Below are 15,927 nucleotides of genomic sequence, written 5' to 3' on the forward strand. Positions count from 1 at the left end.
TCTCTCTCCCTTCAAGTGTGTCCACCTTGCCCCACATCTTAGTGTCATAAGCAAATTTGGACAGCGTGCTTTCCAGCCCCTCATCTAAGTTGCTGATGAAGATGTTAAACAGTGCAGGCCCGAGGACCGAGCCCTCGGGTACCCCACTGCGCACATCTCGCCAGGTTGAGTACAACCTGTCCACCACTACTCTCTGGGTGCACCCCATCAGCCAATTTTTTACCCATCCAACTGTGCAGGCATCAATGCCACAGTCGCTTAATTTATTGATGAGGATGGGGTGAGAGACAGTGTCAAAGGCCTTCTTAAAGTCTAGAAAGACTATGTCCACAGTGACACCATCATCCAAGGACTTAGTTACTTGGTCATAAAAGACAATTGGGTTGGTCAGGAAGGACCTGCCTTTGATGAACCCATGCTGATTGCCCCTGAGCACAATCTCCCCTGAAGGCCCCCCACAGATGTGCTCCTTGATGATTTTCTCCAAGATCTTCCTGAGCACCGAGGTGAGGCTTACAGGCCTGTAGTTACTTGGGTCCTCCTTCCTCCCTTTCTTGAAAATTGGGACCACATTAGCTAGTTTCCAATCCCCTGGCACCTGGCCAGATGACCACAAATGCTCATACAGCCAGGCCAAGGGCTCCGTGAGGACCCCTGCCAGCTCCCTCAACACCCTTGGGTGGAGGGCACCTGGACCTGCAGATTTAAACATGTCTAGCCCTTCCAGAAGATCCCGAACTACATCTGCACTGACTGAAGGCCTGACAGAGCTATCCCCAAGACTGTCCCTACCTCTGGCAGGTGGGAAATCTCACACAGAGGGTTTGAATTTGTGTCTCCTGCTTCCTAGTAAAGAACACCAGACCATAGACCAGGCAGTTGCAGTATACCCTCTAGACCTCTTGAAGCTGAGCCACTGCACCCTACATTTAGTATCTATTGAATAAAATGAATAAACAACACTGAAAATGTTCCTGCCCCACTGGATCTAAAGTCCCAAACTAGAACCCCAGGTTTCCTCCCACACAAGGCAGCATTCATCTCATTATGCCACACACGATACGATCTAGCTTGCTGTTACACAGCTGCACACATGCCACTCAGGCACCTGAAGTGAAATAAGATTTAAGCTTTAGTATACATGTTCAGAGCATGTAATGTACTACCAATTCATTCCTAACCTTACTGCACTCTCACTTCCCTTTTAAAGACCAACCCCAATAACTTTTGACAACTTGCTTTTGACTAAAATCTTTTCTAGATTCAGAGAAACGTATTAAATCACAGATATCTGCTGGGTAATAAGACTACGTTAATGTACAGCGCTGTGATGCGAGAAGATTTGTGATCCAGAAACAGGAGTCTGAATTCCATAAATATTTTCAACTCACTAGCTTACCCTGTGCAGCTCCACCCCAAAATAACGAACCAGATTAGGGTGCTTAATGCCTTCAAAAATTTTCAGTTCATCTGCAGTTTCTTTGATGGTCTTGTGATCATTGGGTTGAAATCTTATCTGCAAAAGTAATTATTTTCATTATTGCCATTTCATGATTCGTTACCTAAATGTAAAACTACTACGGAAAGTTACCAAACAAGGATAACACCTAAGAAGATTTTCTTTTTATACGTATTTTTCATTTTTTGGATTTCCAGGAAAAGATTTATAGACATTGCAGGAGAAGAGATGGTGCTATTTGAAAACAAAATGTGGTTCTGAAAGAGCCTGTGCTCTAACTCAGATAGCGTAAACCACAACAGCTCAAATATATGAAGGTCTGCACACATCAGTAGTGTTATCAGCATAGAAAAGCTTCATGAAGGAGCAGGCTGTTAGCTAAGAGGAATTTAGAAGAGTTTCCCATTTGTAAATCTGTTCCAAGGACATGGAATGGCATGGAAGAACAACAGATGCAGCTGGTGGTAACTAATGGAGCAGTTCTCATTTGCACTCCTACAATGAAGCTGTGATGAATTTTTCTAGAGAAAAAGAAAACCTTCTTATGAAAAACTGATTTAATTCTTTCCTTTTCTACATACTGCAAGGTCAAACAAAACCTTACTCCAAAGTAGAGAAGATGCTATTTTTAATCATATGGTTAAAGTTTAAAAAAAAGTTGAATGCATCAAGTTAATAACAGCCACAATAAACATAAATGTACATCTACTCACTTGAGCTGCTAGGACATTGTGATTAGTCACCTCTGTGTAAATTTCAGAACATGAGGTTTTGTACTCCAATTAAACAGTGATAAAGTTAAATTCAAGGAAAAGTAACAAATGGTGTCCAAATATTTTTCCTTGCCCATCTTACTCTACCTAGTCGGCATCTAAGTGCAATCATGCTCTGTTCTGCTCAAGCCCCTGAAAAATCATTAATGCTTCTCCTAGTTACTGCTTTTTTGTGAGGAAGTTTTAAAGCTACGCTGAAGGCACACTGCAGAAGAAGATACATTAATACTTTCCAGGGATTCAGGCAGGATGGAATTTAAATGTTTCAGTACGACTTTCATGTCTAATCATGGTATACAATCTGGCCAATGTCTGTAATATCAAGTATTTCCCACGTCATTTTCACTGGTGTCAGAGAAAGTATAGTTGAGACAGTACTGTTGTTTAAATTCTTATTTTCAGTGGGTTTTTTATTACATACTGAACTGAAGTTTCACAGGTTTCTCCTCAGCTGTGGACAGATTCATTTTTAAAGTCTGAAGAAAAACCCAGGGAAAAAATAGTGCTTTTCAGGGAAGTTAAAAAAAATCCAATGATATTTTACACTTAGGCAATTTCAAAAAGACTTTGAACTGAGAATATGAAACATAGCTTGTATGTAGTCCTTTATAAGAAATTAACATGTTATTAATCAGTTATATTGTAATTTATTAAAATAAAATTAATTATTCTTTATTAACTAATTAAAAATATAGTTATAAGGGCTGGGAAATGTCATGCTACATATTTAGCTTATTAACATAAGGTCCATTAACTGCGCATCTCTCTCATATAAACCTTCGGTTTGTCCAAGGCATTCCCCAAACGCATACATACGCTTGTCTTGATAAAGAAATCACACCTACAAAAACAAGGGGCTTATGAATTCTAGAGACAGGGAGGACACTTAATAGGAAACTATGGTCTTCTCATACAAAACAAAGGGTCCTAAGTCACTGCTATTTGGTCAATGGGCAGGAATGATAGACAAGAACTAATTTGGCTTTTAATATATACCTGACTGACACTGAAAGTTATAAATGAAAAACTGGAAAAAGAACTGAGCCCCCAAAATATAAACTGTGCTAGTGGTGAGTGCATACTAGATAATATCAAAGTCACTGATAATAGGTAAAACCCCCTTGCTACCTCCACATGCCTGTGGAGGAATGAAAGAAAATTAAAGATTAATATAAATATCTTATCCCAAGTAAAATATGATAGAAAACAAGAGAATGAAGGTCTCAGTTCCTATGCAGCTTTACTTATTTCTGTACTGAAAATTAACTTATGAATAACCTGGTAAGTACAGAAAAGTTTTGTGACCCAGCCTAGCTCACTTAAACTACAGAAGCTGAAAAAATCTGGTTTGACATTTCATATCTTTTTCTCTAGGGAATGAAGGAGGGAAAAGAAGAGGAACATAATGTAACATAAAATACCATAGAATAACATACACATTTTCATACAACTTTGATTTAATAAAACACTTTGAGAAATTATTTGAGATCCTTGTATAAAACTTGGCAGCAAACATTAATTAGGCTTTACAATATCCCTGTAAAAAAGATAAGGCTTACTATGATGAAGACCTGAAGAAGAGTGATCTTGCACTAGACAGCATATCTGCATCTCTCCCAACCATGCAGTTGGTCCCATAAAAGATGTCACCCACAAAAAACCTTGCCTCTTACGTAAGAATTACTACCATTTTACAGGTATGAAAAAGATGGTTTAATCAATTTAAACAACGTAAAACAGGTGATCGTTATTAAACCTGGGTATCTAGAGTACAAATTCATATTATTGTTCCTTTGCTCTACAAAATCCAACAAAATGGTTCAGACTGCAAGCTGGACTCATGCTGATGGAAACAAATTAACCCTTAAATCAAAGAACAGTTGCTCTGGTAGATAAAGTACTCACTTCTTTCATGGCCATCAGTTCACCAGTATCAACACTGATACAGGTATAGACTTTCCCATACTGGCCCTCACCTGTAGAATTACAAACACAAAGAAGAATGGTTCAAACATCAGATCATTTTCCTTATTCAATAATGACTATAAAAATAAATTTCTCTCCCCAATGGGGTTTATTGTCTTTTCTTTTTCTTTTAAACTGATCTGAAGTTGTAATGTTTCTACATAATTATGCATTTATAATTCTGAGTTCAAGTATGTTAAATGTGGACATGTTAACTAACAGATTGATCTGGAATATAAACTTCTTAGGGGGCACATCTACATGTGCATTAAGGCACTTTTTCTAATGCACATTGAATTTAGTACCTCCAATATGAGGTACTAAAGAAATGTGCATTAGCCTGCCTTCAAGTGATGAATGTGCATGGTTTTTAAGTAACGCTTAACGCGCAGTAGCCTATTTTACTGTGCATTAGCATAATCACACTTTTTTTAGATGACACTAATACACAGTAAAATAGGCTACTGTGCATTAAAGCACACATGTAGACGCACCCAGGAATATGCAGTAAGAATTTAAGAATCTTCATATAGAGTCAGAACTAGCATGTGAGTGTGGCCAATAGGAATTACATCAGCAAGTGCTAACATGTCTTTCTGAATACAGAACTCCTTACAACTTAAATAGAAATTGAATGTGTGAAGGAATGGCAAGATCAGACACTATGAGTAACTGCCTTTGAAATTAAGCTAATCTGTGTATGATGCTGAATTCCATCCACATCAATTATGTCTGACCAATGAGAACTTTACTGAGACTGAGTAGTAACAGTACTTTGTGTTGAATATTGTCAGTCATCCTTGCATAGTAAAACCAACTATTGGCAAAGGAGTTGCAAGTTTTGAAAAGCCAACTAGAAGGTGAACAAGTAATTCTGAATGCAATATTTAATCGGAGGGACGAATCTATTACATAACTTACCGATTTTGTTTCCTCTCTGCCACTTGAAAGTCACCTTCCTCAAACCTACATGCATAACATTATCATAAGATTTGGGGGTGTCACAAACTTGGCCAATTATGTTCTTGCTTCTCATCTCTCTGTATCGCCTTTCTTCAAACAACTGGACAGACTTCTGAACAGCTTCAATGGGTACTTGCTTGGAAGCTATGTCTAATAAAAACAAGAGTCACAAATAATTTTCTTTGTTTAGGATTCTATGCTGCTAGATCTGAATTGATTCGAATTGATCCGAGTTGATTTTCCTTATTGAATGGAGTCTACTCCTTGGATTTTTGATAGCTCCAGGATCCAGGAAACAGCCATGCCCTATCCAATCAGCAGGGGGCAGCACCACGTCCTGGACTCATAACCTCCTGTCCAACCCGCAGAGGCAAATGGGAGGGGTGCTGTGAGCCTCACATCAGGGAGAGACCAATTTTTTAAGTTGAGGAGCTGCAAGCTCCTGCTCCCCAGCTGCAGATGCCACTTCACAGTGTCCCCATACTATATGTCCCAGCACAAAGGGAACTTCAAAGAATGAGCCGGCAGCCATGCTTTTTAAAACTCCATGGGCACACTCAGACACTGGGGACCTGGTCTCTGGCTCCTGACACCCAAAGAGCTTTAAAGACCACACTGAGGCATCTTTTCCAGGCTTCCCCACTGGGGACTTTAAACACTATGCCCTGCAGCTCTGGCCAGGCTGCCAGAACACAGGGATCAGAGGCTCCCAGTGGGATTTAAAGTCCCCAGCAAGGGAAGCTCCACCCCCCTCCATAAGCCTGGTCAGAGCTGCCAGGCATGGGGTTTTGACAACCAGCTGATTGTCAGCCCAGCCCAGACAGTCTCGGGCTCTAACTGACCCCAGAGCTGTTCCAACCAGGGCTGGCAATCAGCAAATTATCAGCTCACTGCACTGTGGAATCAAGGTGACCTGGTGTAGCCACATGCCAGCCCCAATGATCAGATGACTGTTGGATCCGGCTCCAGACTACACCAGAGCTGGTTCAAGTTCCCAGTATGGTTCAGGGGGCTAGAGCTGATAATCAGCTGATTGCTGGTCTTGGCTAGATCTGTGGGCTCTCCTCTTTCAACTTGCCAGTATAGTGGGGAGCCTTGGATCACAATCGTGTTGGGATCTGATCCCTCATTCCAACAGTCATGCCTCCTGCCATGCACATGTGGCAAACTGACTGTTGGAATGAGGGATCAGATCTCATTGTGTCATTAAATGAACACGTGCCAGGGCTCTTAGTGTGGATACTGATACACTGGAATTATGACAATGTTTGAATAAGGGAAAGATGAAATTGTAAAGGATTCGTTCCACTTGCATGAGAGATGTTTCTGAAATTTGAACAATTCTTATTTGCTTTTTGAATCTTTAGAATATCTTTTTTAAAGTATCTAGTGGTCTCATATAACGTACTTTTAAATCTCTTCATTAAACTGGTAGCAATAAACATGCAGGCAATTCTTGGTAACAAAGGGGCACTAATTGTGTTCAGCAAGTACAGCATATTTCTTCAAATACAACCTGTGTTTTTGTTAGCTCCCTCCAGTATGCAACTGGGATTCTTCTGGCTTACAGATGCACGCAAGTATTTTGACACATTAGCACTGAGGACTTTAAGACTAGTTTAAGAAACCTGAAATACACTGAAGTGGGCGACATCCCTTTGCCTTTTACCTTTGGTCTGGTTGATGAGAGTTCGAAGCTCCCAACTCCTTCGGGATGATCCACTTGAATCTCCTTTCGGATACGATGGTTCTGTAAAAACAGTATTGTGAGGAATAAATGTTCCATGAAGGAGATGTTATAATATTACTTTTATGGGAGTCTATACAATTTAGTGTCTAAGAGAACTTGTTTTAATGCATTTTACTTACATGCTTATCTACATGGGCTGTTCATAACCCGAAGGAGGTGGAGGCCAGGAGACCAACCATTAATAAGGATTCTACTCTTTGTTCCTACCATGGTGTTTCAAGTAAGTAGTAGTTCTACAGGCCTTGCAGGTACTGATGCACTACCAGGTACAGAAAGACTTTGCTTCTGATCTACTGCTCGGTAGGGAAAATCCTTCCCTGTCCTGATCATCTCACTTTGCAACCTAATTACCAGTGCTCTGTACCAAAAAGAGTAGGTTTGGTCCTTGAAACACAGTGTCAATCAGGGGTCCATTTAATTCAGAATGCTGCAATAGAACAACTCAATAGTATGTTTAAAAAAAACAACCTGTTCTAAATTAGGATGCCCAAGCTGTACCTACAAAACAAACATGCATGTTAGGAAAATATGGGCACTTAGCTTTAAAATTTGCCCTTACAGATAAATCCAATAGAGTAAAAGCCCTGCTTCAACAAAAGGAATTTTAAGAATAAGGGAAAGAACTGAGTGTGGAGATTTGGGAATAGGGGGAAGAGACAGACAGACAGACAGAGAACACAATCATATTAACAATGTGCAGATCTATGTCACAATCTACTATCAAGAGAATCACCTTCTCGCTCTTCAGTGGGACTTGAGTGACGACTCAGAGACCGAAACTGCAACTCAGCTGCTATTGAAGCCAGTCGATCATTTTCGGGGACACTGGAACCCCTGTCAAAGAAACCACTACACTAATTAACAAACTGATTGCACTTTTAAAGTGAAAGAACTGCTGAAACGTTGATCTTATTAATGATCAACGTTATTAATGATCAACAAAAGCAAAACCATCCCTAGGAAGTACTGTGTATCCTCTGTATTTTCCTTTCTATTCAATGATGTTGCTTAAAGCCCTTGAGAAGGGAGGCCATCCTACTTTGCCTAACTGAAGATCTGATCCCCTTCACCTCATATTGATAAAAATGGGAACTAACAGTACTCAACGCTTTGCCAGACCACGCCCCAAGTACTTAAAAACTACAATCATTCCTCATTTTTGTGTCTATTTAAAAGTTAAATTCTACCAGAGGGCAAAACAGAATCTCTGCCTGGTGTAAATACATTTGGGTTAGATCCCATAAAGGATGTGGCACTGAAAAATACACCTGGACCACATGTAGAATCCAGTACAACCCTGTGCTAGGCATCTACACTCCCCAATATAGTGCATGGGGAATCAGGTGGGATCCCCAAAAACAGGACACTGAGTATGAGACCACCTAGAGACAGCTAGTAAGAAAATACTGAAGATGAGGATAAAATCTAAATCCTGCCCCTTAGGCACTTCATTTATCCAGTCAGGAACCACTGTCCCAAACCTCTCCCATAGCTTTCCTGTAAAAGAACTGGACAGGGCTCACCCTTTTCTTTAAAACAGTAGTGGTGCTCCTTTCTATATAATAAGCCTGGAGAATGTTCTACCCACCAGGCTACAAGTTTTACAGGATAGGGGGCACTAGCTGCACTTCCTGTTCAAGTTGTGCCACTGTGCAGTTATGGGACCAGAGAGAAAGAAAGAATGCAACAAAAGGAAGAACTACTGTCTATACACATGCTCTGGGATGAATGGGGGAGTGTTTTAATTAGAGTAGCTCAATGCCACAGTATCATGTGTATTCATTGTTCCGCATTTCAAAATGGCCGCAGGGGTGCTTTAACTACAGCTTGTTCAGTGATTAATCAAGTTGGCTCTGACGCATTCAAATTAGAACGTGTTGATGCGTGTGTACAGGCACCCCGTAATGCTCACCTAAGAGAAGAGAGTTCTACGTTCTGGTCCGTTATCCCAGGACTGTATTCTGTACTTCGTCCAACATCTGTCTAATGTAAAATACCAAAAATGCTCTGGGGGCAGAACCAGAAGTTAGGACTGCTCTAAATACTAGGTTATCAAGTTATGTTCCCTCTTGCTCTTTCACTGGCCCCAGGAACCTTTCACTTTTGCTGCAGCGTCACACTTTCAACAGGAGGAGAGAAAAATGCTACCACCCACTCCACCTCTCTCCACTGAAAAGCCTATTGCCTGATGGTGACAGAAGTCTCCAGGTGGGAGATGTGGGTTTGAATCCCCTCAGCTTAATAAAGAAACTGAACCTGGACAAGTGCTTTAACCACTAGGTTATCACATAAAAGGCTGCCACCACCAGAACATCGAAATAAATATAATAAATAAATAAATAAAATTTCCCTTCACATTCTAAAACCAAGCAGCAACTGCCACTGCTTTTTGCAAGGAGCCTGATCCTGTTAGTTAGGCATGCTCTGAGAATACCTATTAAATGAAGCCTGTCAGGGAACTTACATAATGTCTAGTTTCTGGGTCCTGGTATATCTTAGACAAGAGATACACACCAAGCTTCCCAGCCTGGTCAAGACTGAGACGCTTCTGGGCACACCTAGAAGGTCAACAGTTAGTGCCTGGGACCTCTGAAGTAAAAAAGTAAGACACCTGTTGAATACAGATGTCTGCAGGATTAGATGGCAGCTGAGCAAGGTGCTCCAAAATCACAGGTGTGAACTCAGGTGTGTAAGGGTCATGTTACTCTCACTTTGTCCAGGTATACTGTCCTTCAAATCTGACCCTATGCATATGTACCAATTATCAAACAGAGGAAGGAAGGCAAGAAGGAAACTCAGTCAACTAGTGCTCTAGATTTGTGAGCAACAGCAAGCTCTCCTAGCTTGGAAATTCAGCATTTAAACAGGAAAGGTTAGTATGGAAGTAGCAGATATAAATTATCATAAAGCTTGGTATATAGGCTATTAGTTAAAATTACTTTGCATTTCCTATTTTCCAATTATAATAAACACATTGTGTATTTTAACAGCATTAATTGAACCATGGTAGCATTTGTGCACCACAACCGGTTTAGAAAGTCTCTGTATTCAATAAACTGTGTGCACTTTATGTAAATGTTTGCAAAAGATATAAAGCTTTATTTCTATTGTATTCGAGTCACTAGGCAGCACTCCCTTGAAATACAACAAAACATTCTTCAGGGAAGAGTTTTGATTCATTTGCAAAAAATCTTCACCATAAGCACAATCTCCACATACCAATGTTTTGAAAAACTCAATTATTTTTAAATGCTATTTATGTGGTTTGGAGGTTATCAAAGTGCTATTTAAGAGATGGTTCATAAAAAAAAAATGCAGTTGCTGCTGTAGAAGAAAACTTTGAAGTTTATTATTCCCAACTCTCAGAAAAATGGGAATATAAATAGTATTAAGAGCAGCATTTCAAACTCTGGGGGATAAACATCTTGGTGAATGCCTTTTCAATATAAAATAGGTTTCTATCTAACAATGAAACCATTCTATCAATCCAAATGTGTGTGATTGCTATTGAGAAGTCATGCCAGTTCTCTGAAATATACAGATGCTTTTCTTTTCCTTCCATAAACTATTTTTGATCTTTCATAGTTTGACAATGTTTTTATTCTGTAATTGTTCTCTCTTCTTTTAACCATCCTTTTATTTCAAATAAAAGCACTCATCTCTCAGATATACAAACACACATGCCTCCCTCTACATGTTACATTTATGCTGTGATTAACATGTTCTCATTGTGACATAAGTGGGCAGGGTGCTACACATGAACCCAATTTAAGGTACCAAAAAATGGAAAACGAGCCATAAAAAATGTTCCACATTCAATGTGGATTTTTTTTAATGGACGGTTTATACAAGCCTTGCATTTAACATGTGGTTGGAGCCAACAATCAGCTGACTGTTGACTCCAGGACTGCAAGGGGAGCTGGTTTGACACTGGCTGGTTTGAGATTGTAATTCCAGGCTCTCCTGCACAGCAAGTAGTAATGGAATGACTGGTATCTGATCTCCAATCCAGAAACTGCACCTCTTGCCATGCATATGTGGCATGGCAAGAAGCAATATTGTTGGGATTAGGGATCAGACCCCTTCATGCTGTTAAATGAATGTGTGCTAGGGTCCCCAGTAATTTAAAAAAGGGCACAGTATCCATATCAAGTAAAAATGTGTTGGTCACATTAAGCAGTATAGTATCATACCAAGGCATAAAATAGCAAAAAATTGTAATGTTCTTCCTTGTCTGCTCCTATTCAAAGAGTGATTTCTTAGACAACCCTTCAACTGCTCACATTTTCTAGGTGAAAACTTTAAAAAGAGCAGATAAAAGGGGTTTGGGGAGAGAGGATATCCATTCAACACACTCTATAAAACATTAAATAGTAAGAAGCCAATTTTGTGTCTGGCTCTTGGAAACCACATATACTACTAAATGATAGACTTCTTGGTTATGAAACTGCTTCTTAATGAATGTTAAAATAATTAGGACTCAACAGAATATTATTTAGCTGTGAGAAGGACCTTGAAAGTGAATGGTACTATCACTGGGTCTTCTTCAATAACTGGTTTAAAATGGGAGCACAAAGAATATTTGGTAAACACACAAATAGTACACAAATAGTACACAAAGCTATTTATCGTAGTTAAAGTTTTGCCTACATTTATCCAGGTAACTATGGAGTCTTATTCTTGCCTTCATCTTTCTTCCTCTTTCCCATATAAGCACTTGCTAGATGCATTTGTTGTATCTTGTTTCAAACAAAGCCATGTTCTCTTCAGACAGAAACCAGGTTTGTATTATGGCAAGCACAATAGGGCCTTTGGTACTTCTGCAGCACAAACTACAAATAAGACCTATGACCCCACTAAGATTCCAAATCCTATCACTGTTTAAACAACAACATTTTTAATACTATAACCTCCTAATGTTATATTAAAAATAATAATACAAAGTTTTCAACATCTGTTATCATGACTCTGTATGTGAATAGCATCTCGTGCTTTTAATTGATAATATTTGAAAGAAGCAAGGTTTGTTTGGTAATATCTTTACTGGACCAGTTACATAGTGGTCCAGCTATAAAGCTGGTCCCACAAAAGATATCAAACAAACCTTGCTTCTCACATATTTCCTGGACCATTACAGCTCCATTTGAGAGAGGCACTGCTAAAGACCCTAGCACAGTATCATCCAACCTTTTTGGAAGGAGTATCACAGATTAGCCCTGCACCCTCTCCAAGTGCCACTCTGATCCCCCTCCCCTGCCTGATCTTCTGCTCTGCTTTCTGCTCCCTATCCTAACTGCCACTACTGTCTGTCCCCTCCCTGATTTGCAACATGCCACACAGAGACTATCTATGCCACAGGTTGACCAGCCCTGCTCTAGCACCAACAAAATGTAAACTAACATTCTTGATATAAAATTCCTGGCCAAATACCAACCAAAGTTGATACCACATGAAATATCATTCCTCTCCATTCAAAAAGAAAATATTTACAGCCCAATATTCTAATAAAAGGCATTTTGTACCATTTTTCCTTGACCTGTGAACAATCTGCACCACTAAAACACATCAATTTTGTTGCCCCTCATTAGGTTATTTGCTGAGTGCTGCCAGAGTACTCAGACCTATGGAGAAAAACATTGTTTCAGACAGAGGGAACTACTGGTTTCAATTAGATAATATGATTGGGATCAACAGACCCAAACTCAAGCATTTCGGGGGCCGGGGTTAACAGAAAAGTATGGTCAATTAGCACACAATGATCAGAGATTATGTCAAATCAATAACACAAGAGGATGGACTGGTGATGCAGTGTGGCAGGGGAGAGAGTGAGAAAGAATACAAGGACAACTTGAACAGAAGGTAGGGAGAGCAGAAATAAAATGAGACTTGAACAGAGGAATATTCTTGATGAAGGCAAAAGAGAACTACTAAAAACTACCATGGAAAAAAATGGCAGCCATTTGGATGAACTGGAGGGAAGGAAGGATGGAAAGGCGACTACAGGTGCCCACGCAAGAGTTTGCCAGAACCTCAGTATTTCTGTGGTCAGGATGTAAATGGAAAAGGAAACTTAGAAATAATGGAAAAATCAAGAAGATTTGGCAATAGTCCGATGTGAGGAAACAATGAGAGAAGCATTACGTGTGACACCAAGATTGCAAGCCTGAGGAAGATGCCAGAGAAATCTGACCAGCAAATTTACTGATGATCTTGGAAAATGGTACTACTTCAAAACATGAAAAGTAATGTCATTGTGTGGTTACCAAGCACAGGTACAAGACTACAAAAATTACAAAACCACACAAATAACCTTATTCTTCTACCCTGTAGAGCAGGAGTGTCAAACAATCTGGGGGCCCTGATCCAGACTGCAAGGGCCAGATCCAGACTGCAGAGGCCCCTCCCAGGCCAGACCATGGGGCCATGTTTGGGTGGCAGCGTGGATCCAGGGGCATGCAGCTGCACAGAGCTCCATTTGGGCAGTGTGGAGCCAGGATCTTGTGCCAGCAAGGAACCAGGGGCATGTGGCAGTGCAGAGCTCTGACCGGGCAATGGCAGGGTCTGCAATTCACAGGGGCCTGCAGCTTCACAGAGCTGTATTTGGTAGACATGGACATGACTATGGGTGGCAGCCCCATGGCTCCATGCTGTTGCCCACACTGTCACACACCCTGTCCAGAGGTCTGCGCTGCTGCACACCCCTGACTCCTTGCCCACACGACCTGGTTCCGTGCTGCCTAAATGTGGCTCCATGCAGCTGCAAGCCCCTGGCACTTAATTAGCCACAGTTCTGCATTGCCACCCTGATGAGGCTCTGTGCTGCTGCCCATCAGCACAAAGCACTAGTCAGGAAACTGCACAGAGCTGGGGGTATGTGGCAGTGTGGACAGCAGTTTGATGCCAGGGAGCTGCCGCCCATGATCATGTCCATTGGGACCCCAAATTCTGCTCTACTGCACTTGCCCAGACTATATGTAGGTCAGATAGAATGGTTCCTCAAGCTGTACAACACCCCTGCTAGAGAAGAACTGAGTCATTTTGGAAAAAAAAAAAAAATTTTTTTTTATTAAAAATAATTTCTTCCACATCTTGTATTTTTTGAGAGCATTGTGAAAAATAAGACTTGATTTACTTGCACAATGCAACCTTCTCAAGAAATGCATGTGTAGTGCAACAGTTAATAATTTAGTAAAGCTTATCTCTGCATCACACAGAGAAATGGAATGACATGTATTGATCGCATGAGCATTTTTACCTCATGATGATTGTTTTTTGGCCATCATGTAAAGTTAAAACTTACAGTTGAATCAATATCTTGTAGCTAAATGTAGTTTTATAAACATGCAGTTTCACAAGATAATTGAACACAGACAGAGAAGCCAATGGAAAACATGATGGGAAGGAGCTGTATTCTTTGAATGACCTACAGAAATGCACGTAAGTGGAATCAGTCGGCATGGATGATGTAGAGAGAGATGACACTGCTGTATTGTGGAGTGGAACTACCTGGTCTCATTTGCACTGCTGACAGGTTTTGGTTGAGCTGAGTCGCTACCGATGGGAGCGGGGCGACTGACAGCAGCGCTGCAATGGTTCCGTACATCACAAGGGACACTCCGTGTGCTGTGGCGAAAAGAAAAACTTCAGGAAACAGTTGAAAAATATGGATGAAGTTGAAAATTTAATTTATAAAGAAGATGGCAAAATAATCCAAAACAGCCTTCATTAGTAAAGTTGTTTTCATCATTTGAAAGTTAATTCTTTTTTTCCATGAAATCTGATCCCAAAAATTTTAATAGTAGAACAGCCACTGGGTAAGTGACCATGTTATAGACCAAAAGTTCAAAAATTAACTCTAAAACAGCATCATATCTGTGCACGTAAAACACAAGGTTCTGAAAAATTCTAGATCTAAGATCTGAGGTGGGGCTAACACTCTTTGAAAATACAGCATTTTATTTATGTAGAAGGATGTATGGCAAGATTATTTTGGAAGCTTTTCAAAGTTATATCTGCAGTAATTCTAGATCAAAATTTTTAATGATAAACAAAATGTGAGTGTACTTCAAAAGTTATTTGAGGGGTATGTTAAAGATGCAGAAATGCCACCATATTCCAAGAAGTTATCTTTTTAAAGACTTGTTTAAACTAAACTATTGAAGTAATGCAAGTAATATGAATACACACACATTCCAACTAGGGAAGAGAAAAAGCCAGTTAATAACCAGTTTTTAAGGAAACAAAGCTCATTAGAATAATTTTCCCCACAGCCATCTTGCAAAAGAAATAGGGATGATTTTAAGGCAGAAAGCAAGCAGCAGTCAAAGCATTTAGCAAATGAGAAACTGCATCATCTTTCAAAGCATGCCTTTAAAAAAAAAAACCCAAGAGGTCTGAATTTTACAGTCTCCTTGATATCTTTCCAACAGAAAAAGAAACATTGATTTTATCAAAACAATTATCTTTAAAAGTATTCCATTCCCTGATCTCAACCAATAGGTTCAGGAACGTCAAATTTCACTGAAAGAGAACAAAGCTGAAACTCAAGAATCTGGATGAATGCTGAATACCTGAAACCTTCAGGAGTTGGGATGATTAGGTGAGGATTTGGTGGATCACTGTGGCATCGAGGTACCTTTATAGGACGGGGACTGTTTCGATGAATAGCTGCAAATGGAAAAAGGCAAAACAAGAATATTAAGATATCAGGGAAAAAAAAAAGTAATGAAAATTTTAAAAATGTCAGATACTTAGTATCACCCATCTTTGGTAAAATTTCCCCCCCAAAATTAAGCAATGATATTATGCAGACTTAACCTCTACTTACACCCAAACATTTTCTCATTCATTTAAAAAAAAAAATCATAAAATTCAGTTTGATATAAACCAGTTATAAGGGCTAATACCAATTACTCATGGCATCACATTTCTATTAACTGCCATTAAATATTGTCAAGGAAATTAAATGTAGCTCTAAGAAAATGTATATCTCATTTACCATAACTGCAATATCATTT

The 15,927-nt window shown here is 39.8% G+C and overlaps 1 protein-coding gene across 5 annotated transcripts in view; it reads right to left on the reverse strand.

Annotated features, from left to right (window-relative positions):
* MAP3K4 (mitogen-activated protein kinase kinase kinase 4) overlaps positions 1–15,927 on the reverse strand; it is a 189,340-nt gene that overhangs the window by 13,999 nt on the left and 159,414 nt on the right. For 4 of the 5 annotated variants that reach the window (XM_025201999.1, XM_025202001.1, XM_025202002.1 and 1 more), the window contains 7 exons: positions 15,481–15,577; positions 14,417–14,533; positions 7,644–7,744; positions 6,830–6,910; positions 5,119–5,310; positions 4,138–4,208; positions 1,400–1,516 (listed from right to left, as the gene is read on the reverse strand). In XM_025201999.1, the coding sequence (XP_025057784.1) occupies positions 1,400–1,516; positions 4,138–4,208; positions 5,119–5,310; positions 6,830–6,910; positions 7,644–7,744; positions 14,417–14,533; positions 15,481–15,577 (776 nt within the window). The remainder of the gene's footprint in view (positions 1–1,399; positions 1,517–4,137; positions 4,209–5,118; positions 5,311–6,829; positions 6,911–7,643; positions 7,745–14,416; positions 14,534–15,480; positions 15,578–15,927) is intronic. The other variant, XM_025202000.1, reaches the window with a different exon arrangement.

This window comes from Alligator sinensis, unplaced genomic scaffold, assembly GCF_000455745.1.
Source record: "Alligator sinensis unplaced genomic scaffold, ASM45574v1 scaffold682_1, whole genome shotgun sequence".
NCBI lineage: Eukaryota > Metazoa > Chordata > Crocodylia > Alligatoridae > Alligator > Alligator sinensis.